Here is a 7,984-nt window from a genome sequence, read left to right as displayed (position 1 = left end):
GCCACCATGTGCTTGCTGGGATTTGAACTCAGGACCTTTGGAAGAGCAATTAGTGCTCTTAACTGCTGAACCATCTCTCCAGCCCCTCCACTCTCTCTTTTACAGTACTTTGGTACAAAAATCTGCCAACTATGGAGACTACCAAATATAGACCTGTATCTACTTTTTAAAGGCCCATGAGCTAAGGATGGGTTTTCCATATTTTAATGTTTGAAAAGATATTAAAACAATAATATATAATGGCATGTGAAATTCAAATTTCAATATCCAATACGACATCTTAGGGGAACACAGCCATTTGTTATTGACTTTCTGTTTTCTATTGATCACTTTCCAGAAAAATTGCATAGTTATAAATGAGAGCCTACGGCTCACACAGCATTGGATTTGCTATTTGGCCTCTAACAGGAAGATAGTTTGCCCATCCTTCATCTAATCCATGTGCAATTTAGATGATCATTTTTGTATTGTTTATGCTCAAGTATCTTCTTTTCTTATTGTCACCTATTTCTGCTACAGAAATTAATCTGTCAGTGCTACACTTGCAGTCCATACTTTCCCCCGTGAGTCCTCTCTTCCTGTCAGCCTCATGGGATTCCACAAGTTATAAGAGAGTGACATTGCTGTTCTAACTAGTGTATGGGACTTCATTACTGTCTTAGTCAGGGTTTCTATTCCTGCACAAACATCATGACCAAGAACCAGTTGGGGAGGAAAGGGTTTATTTGGCTTACATTTCCACACTGCTGTTCATCACTGAAAGAAGTCAGGACTGGAACTCAAGCAGGTCAGGGAGTAGGAACTGATGCAGAGGCCATGGAGGGATGTTCTTTACTGGCTTGCTTGCCCTGGCTTGCTCAGCCTGCTCTCTTATAGAACCCAAGACTACCAGCCCAGAGATGGCACCACCCACAAGGGGACCTCCCCCTTGTGAAAATGCCTTAAAGCTGGATCTTGTGGAGGCATTTCCCCAACTGAAGCTCCTTTCTCTGTGATAACTCCAGCCTGTGTCAAGTTGACACAAAACTAGCCAGTACAATTACTAAATAACTTATGTGCTTCAGTATAACATTTAAGATCCCTCATTGTCTTAAGGACAGGGTTCATTTTCATTCTCAGTTTGACTGGATTTGGAACCACCTGGGAGACACACCTGTGGGTGTCTCTTTAATGGCATCTCCAGGAAGGCTTAACAGGGAAGATCCACCATAGCTGTGCTGGGTGTCCTGGACTTAATAGAAAGGAGACTTCTGAGTACCAGTTTAGCTCTGTCTGCTTCTGACCACAGACACAACTTGACCAAGTGGTCTCCTGTCCCTCCATGCCTCCCACCTCCACCATACACTCTATCCTCGAAATGTAGGTCACTCTCCCACCCTGCCCAGGCCTTTCTTTTTTTTCTCTTTTGTTTTCAAAAAAGGATTTCCTCTGTGTAGCTCTGGCTGTCCTAGAACTCGCTATATAGACAAGGCTGGCTTTGAATTCACAGAGATCTGCCTGCCTCTGCCTCCTGAGTGCTGGGATTAAAGGTAGGTTCCACCATACCTGGCAACTCCTGTTCTTTCTGTCAGGTGGGGTTTATTATTATTGTTATTATTATTTTTTTTTACAAGATGGAAAATAAAGTTACACCCAGCTTTCCTATACAGCGGTTTCCCTTACACTTCATTTAGCCTACCATTACTTAGGCTACCAGCATTTGATCTCCTCTAGACCTAGGCTCATAGTTACCTCTGTGTGAAATGTCTCCAGTGGCATTTTTGTCTTACTTGCCCTTTAAATTGGTTATCCAGATTTTCTCCTTGCCCTAAAAGCCTTGAGAATAATTGTTGCCATCTGTGTAATTCTCTAATGCTTGATACTGGTTCACAGTTTTTGTTTAAATTCTTTATAGTTTCCTGTGCCTGTATACAAGTTGTCCATCTCTCAAGTTCCATTAATAGCTGTTCAGGAGCAGAAATTGGATCTTATTTTATGATTCACCACACTCTTTGAGTTTCTTAAACATGAAAAATTGGGATGAGGATGCAGCTTAATTGGTAGACTGCTTGCCTAGTATTCATAAAGCTGGGGAGTTCAAACCCCAGCAAGTCATAAGCATGGCATGGTGGCACATGCTGCGAATTCCAGCACTGGGAGGTGATGCCAGACGTACCAGGGGGTCAAGGCTAGGCTGAGCTACACCCCCACCCCCAAAAGTTATTATTCCAGATTTCTAATCCAGAGCCAGAACCTTGACTCTTTGTGTGTAGGAACTACCTGTATTTAATTTTTAAATGTAATTTAGTTTTGCCTTGAGTGAGTGATACGTGCCAGCTTGTGCGGAGGTCGGAGGTAAACATGTTAGTTCTCTTTCACTATATGGGAATTGCACAGTAGTTGTCCACGTCTGGCCGCAAGCACTTTTACCCACGGAACCATCTTGCCGGCTCCTACCTGTATTTTAAACACACAATTCATTTAATTTATTTAGTGCTACGGAGAATAATATCACTCGAAGACATGCCATCTTCCAGAGAGTCACACATTTGTGGATCGTTGCCTAGGACCCTCAGACGCGCGCGAGCACAAACACGTGGGTGACAAGTGCTTCCCTCCAAGACCCTCCTTTGTCCACTGTGATTGGCGGACCAAGCGGTCCAATCGTCTTTCCCCGCCTCTTTCTGCAGTAGCCAATCAGAGGTCCGGAGTGCCTCCTGACTACTAGATACTGTTTACTAACAGATAGAAGCTGGGAATAAGGGGTGTGACCATTCTGGGGAGGTCAGGAGAGGGAAGGCCTTGCCTGCGCGTGCGCACCAAAGCGAGTAGGTGGGGCCGAATCGTAGGTCTTGCCAATCGGAGCGTTCGCGCTCCTCCCTCTCCTGCCTCCCCGCCAAGCAACAACAATTCGAGCAGCGGGGCGGGGCGGCTCCTGAAACGTCAGGACCGGCCGCCCAATGGGAACGGGCGCTGGCAGACGCGCGCGCGCTGCGCCCAATAGCGCTGGTGGCTCAGGGCTGTCTCCTGGGCTGGCTGTGGGCGGAGCGGTCTGGCGGAGGAGGTGGAGGCGCAGGGCGCGGGGTTGTGCCGTACTAGCGGTGCCCGCTGAGGGGAGGAGGCGGAGGAGCTGCACGGCCAGAGCGGGAAAGAGACTCGCCTCAGTGTCGGAGTTGTGGCGCTGCGGCAGCTCGGCTCCTGGAGCTGTGAAGAGACGGGGCGTCTGCTGTCCCATCAGGTTCCCCTAAGAGCGACCCGCGCGATCGGAAAGAGGGTGAAGATGGAGGGGGAGGGCGGCGGCAGCGGCGGCAGCGGTGGCGCGGGCACCAGCGGGGACAGCGGCGACGGCGGCGAGCAGCTCCTTACTGTCAAGCACGAGCTGCGGACCGGTGAGCGACCCCGCCCTCTGCCGGCCGGGCCAGCCGCGGAGGCGCGCCTGCGAGCCGGCATGGGTGCGCGCACAGGCCAAAAGGGGCGCGGGCTGGGGGGGACGGGCCCGGGGCGGGGCTTCGCGGGCGGGGAATAGTCGGGGGTCCTGGGAGGCTCTGGGCAAGGAGAGGAAAGTTTGCTCCTGCTGGGCCCTCCAGTTTCGGACCCAGCCTGGGAAGATGCCTTCATGCCCCCCTTCCTGCATAGGTGACATATCTGTCACTACACTCTGTCTTGAGAGAAAGGTACTCTTTACCTCAAGAGGTGAGCTGTATGGAGCTGTGTGTGATGGAGCTTGAACTCACTTTACCCTGCACCTCTGCCTGGAATGGTTCAGGTGTGAGGGGAGTGTGTGTGTGTGTGTGTGTGTGTGTGTGTGTATGTATGTCTGTACCATCCCTAAGGGTCAGCGATCCTGCGAGATATACATGAGGGGTATTGGCTCTCGGATAGTCTCTGGTGCAGGAAAAAGGCTTCGTGGTCCTCTGGAATTGAGTTCTTTCTCTCAGAGTTATCGTGAAGTACTATATGCTTTGAATTTTTTTTTTTTTTTTTTTTTTTTTTTTTGCCAGCGTCTTTTGGGAAGCAGCCTCTATAAATGTAAAGTTTTGGGTGAAAGGCTCCCCTAGGAGACTTCAGCGCTTTCATCCCCTGTAGATCTTTCATCCCTGGAGATCAGTAAAGCTCTGTGTGCTAGGCTTTTTACTTTTCCTTTTTCATTGTGTAATTACGGGGTTTGTTTTGGAGAATTCTTATCTGGACCAATTGGTAAAGTTTGGGTCTTCCCCAGCCCCATGGAGTCAGGTCTCCCCTTACACTATCATTTCTGAATGGAGAGTGTGTTATAATGGCTTGATAGTTATTAGTGTCAGTGGTTTTAAGAGTTTTTGGCACATTATATTACATAGACACAAATGGCAAATGGTAGGTTTCAGGTAGAAACCGGGTCCACCTTGCTTCTGTTTGGGACAGATTGAAATAGATTGGTAAAGTTAACTACAACCCACAATTCTTGATTGCGCATTAGTATTTTTGGTGCCAGTCTTATGACTTAGTATAGGATGTAAATTCATGCTTTCTCATTTATCAGTTTAAGCACTGCAGTTTTGATGGTTCTGACTCTATAATGTATCCTGACCCAGTTATTCCATAGTATTTTTGAATTCCTCACATAACCAGTGTAGATTCCCTTGGTTGAGATCTTCACTCCAAATGTTATCAACAACTGATGTTTTCAACAGGATTTTAAGCCATTTTTCTCAGTATGCAAGTATGTAGTGTTAATGCCCAGTTTACACCAGGTGCAGTGTCACATGTTTTCTAGAGTGAGGATTTTGGTTCCCCCCCCCCATCTTACATAATGATTCCTTGCTGTAAGTGTGTAGACTCATACAGTAAAACAAATGCTGCTTGAAGTCTTCTGTTCTCAGCCATTGATCATGATGCAGCAAGCAGTCTTTTGCTCAAGGACCAAGGGGCAACCTACTTGTTAGTAGTCAGCCAGCTGCTCAGTTTCTGGATTTTGCAAACAATGCTAATTCTGTAGAAAACAATGAGCGCTGTTTTATTTCCCTTTGTCAACTAACTGTGTGTGAATCATCAAGTTTGCATTTAGAAATTCTTCTGATGGATGATAAGACTGGCTGAACTCACTAGTAATGTCAAAGGACAGGAATGGTCATTTAAATGTATTGCTAAGCACATGAACAGCTGATCAGATGTAATGGTCAAAAACACTGTTAAAATATAACTTGAAAGAGTAACTCCTCCGTCACCAGCCAGCTGGGCTCTTCTTAGCACATGGTGCTCTAATAGGAGCTAGAGCAGTGTGGTCGTTGGTGACTGTATTGTGTGCCATAGGACAAATGATAATGGAATTAGAAACCTAGTATAAGGGTGTGGAAATGACTCCATTATGGAGACTGAATAGTATGGCATACCCGGACATGGAGTTGGAAGATATGATGATGATTACTAGCTCTGCCACTTAGCTGGATTCATCTCTCAGTTTAAGTGTAAACTTGGGAAATCACTGCATTCTTACGGGCTAACTCCTTTCGTCTGTAAAATGTGGACATTGAATGAGATACTACTGGAAAAATGTTAATCGGGTTACTTGGCACATAGTAGGAAATATTTGTTGAGTGAATATCTAAAAAACAATTCCATAATCAGATCTTACTGCAAAATGTACGAATTAATCTAGTGTAGCTGGAAAACAAACTAAGTCATTGGGTGGTTAGCATTATCATATGTGTCTTTGCCTTCTCAAGCAGAGTGTAAACTCCTTGTAATCTGTGTTGCTATTGAATAGCTTGTATTTATCTTGCCCATCACAACACGTAGTAGTACAATAATTCATTTACCTGGGGTTGAAAAGTTGGCTTTATGGGATAGAGTACTTGCCATGTAAGTGTGAAGATCTGAGTTTGAATCCTTTGGACTTATACAGAAGCTGGGTATAGTAGTGTGTATCTGTCATCCTAGTGCCTGTATGGCACCGTGAGAGCTGGAAAAGACAGAAGGGTCTCTGGAAGCTTATAGGCCAGCTAGCTTGGTACACACAGTGCTGAAGAACAAAAGAGCCCCGTCTTAAAATGGAAGGTGAGGATGGATGTAGTGGCATGTGTGTGCTCATACACTCATACATGTACCCCAAACATACATGTCCCCAAACACACAGTCTATCTGTGTCAGGTAGTAAGGTCCTTGAGGGCAGAAACTTTATTTTTGTCTATTTGTAGCCTGTGGCATGTGGTAGATGTTCAAATATTTGTTGAGTGAATTCAATTTTGGGTGAAAAATAAGGACAAGGTTTGCAGATGTTGGGGCTTGATAAATTGATGGTAGCAACTATAAAAGCTGAAGAATACAGAATTCAAGATTAAGCAAATCAATTAAACATAAAATTCTTGAGTATTTTCTTTTTTCTGGTATTGAAGATACCAAAGAAAATATTCTGTGTCCAACTGTGAAGGAAGAGACCATATAAAACAATAATCAGGATATATTATTTCTTAAGTATAATAATAGAAATAAGATGTATAAATGCAACAAAAGAAAGATTAAAGCCATTAGCCTTTAAATAGTCAGATGTAACTTTGTTGAACACTAGTGGAAAAATGGAAATTATTTTACCCACTCGTTTATTCAACAAATGTTTCGTCACCTCTTATGTACTGAGTGCTGTTTTACATGCTGTGGTTAATAACGTGGCTTCTCCACTGGAAAGGCAGGTCTGAGGAATCACTAGCACCAGATACTTGCATTGCCACTCCTGTGTCTTAAATCTTTTCTAGTCCATATGCCAAGTTTTTTCATTGCTGTCCAGGTTCCTCCCAGGAGGTAGAAAATGGACAGGATTAAAGTTCTACAGACACCATCCTTTTGTCAGTTTCAGTTAAACTCTGAGAGAATTCATTGGCTTTATTGGCTTAGTTTTGATCAGGTGTCTGCTTTTGGCTCATTCAGTTAACATTAGGTGATAGAATTGTTTCCTGTTAACATGCCAACAACTACAGCAAAACCATGGATGAACATAATCTCAACTCTTAGAAGATGAAGGGTTGCTGGGGGGATAATTCATTTGATTCCATCTTTGGGAGACTACCTAACATTAAGGAGTGGGTTGCAGAAGGTTATTGTGTTGCAACAATGGAAACCCCAGTGGCTTTTAGAATGTGACTTCTGTTTGTTAGGGCTGTGTGAGTTGCTTAGTTGGTGGTTCTGACTCAGACCCTCAAGAGTGGGAATTCTCACTAGGCCCTGCCCCTAGATGAAGAACTAGGAAATTGATGATTGTTCAGGGAGGGAGAATCAGTATTCTCCAGGGATGAGCCTCTTTATCCAATACCAGTGGTTAGTCCTAAAATCATTTACATATATGAACAACACTAAATGGACTCAGCACGTTGCATTTATAGCTTTATTTGTATATATGCAGCAATAGTTATTAGAGAAAAAGGGGTCTCAAATTTGGGAGGGAGCAAGGAAGAGGTATGGGGAAGGTGGAGAGGGAAAAGATGCAAACACAGCATACATATGTGAGTTTATGTAATTATGTAAAATTATGAAATGACGTTTAAAAAATAAATTTAAAAGCTCCCCTAATAATTAAGGTGTTAGCCAGAGCTACAGCTGAACCTACCTGGGGCTGCTTGCTCCCTCATTTACTTGGCAGGTGGTATCAGTCCCTTTCTCTGTGGCTCTTTCCGTAAAGGTACTTGAGTGTTGGAAGGACACAGGAGTGGCTTCTTCCCAAACAAGTGATCCAAGAGAGCAAGGTGGAAGCTACATGTTGCTTTTGTTAAATAGCTTTGTCTAAGGTATACAATTTACATATGATACAATCCTCTTTATACAACAATTGTAGCATAGTTAGAGACAAAACCATTGCTGTAATCTGACTTTAAAACATTTTTTCAACCTATAAAGAAATTTTATACTCATTTACATTAGGCATCCTGCATTCTTACTATTTAGTTGCTAGCCAGCCACTAATCTATTTTCTGTGTATATATTTGCCCATTATTTTATTATAATACAATTGTACACTTTTTTTTTTTTTTTTTTTTAG

At 43.9% G+C, this 7,984-nt stretch overlaps 1 protein-coding gene across 6 annotated transcripts in view; it reads left to right on the top strand.

Moving 5' to 3' along the window:
* The first annotated feature begins 3,062 nt into the window (after positions 1-3,062).
* Rps6ka5 (ribosomal protein S6 kinase A5) overlaps positions 3,063-7,984 on the top strand; it is a 183,102-nt gene continuing 178,180 nt past the window's right edge. For 5 of the 6 annotated variants that reach the window (XR_003844232.1, XR_003844231.1, XR_003844230.1 and 2 more), the window contains exon 1: positions 3,063-3,368. Coding sequence is in view for 3 of the 6 variants with exons in the window: in XM_029540777.1 (XP_029396637.1) it covers positions 3,260-3,368 (109 nt within the window). In the remaining 3 variants the exon portion in view is untranslated. The remainder of the gene's footprint in view (positions 3,369-7,984) is intronic. The other variant, XM_021201659.2, reaches the window with a different exon arrangement.

Source organism: Mus pahari, chromosome 7 (genome assembly GCF_900095145.1).
Source record: "Mus pahari chromosome 7, PAHARI_EIJ_v1.1, whole genome shotgun sequence".
NCBI classification, from domain to species: domain Eukaryota; kingdom Metazoa; phylum Chordata; class Mammalia; order Rodentia; family Muridae; genus Mus; species Mus pahari.
This window is presented reverse-complemented; position numbering and strand designations above follow the sequence as displayed.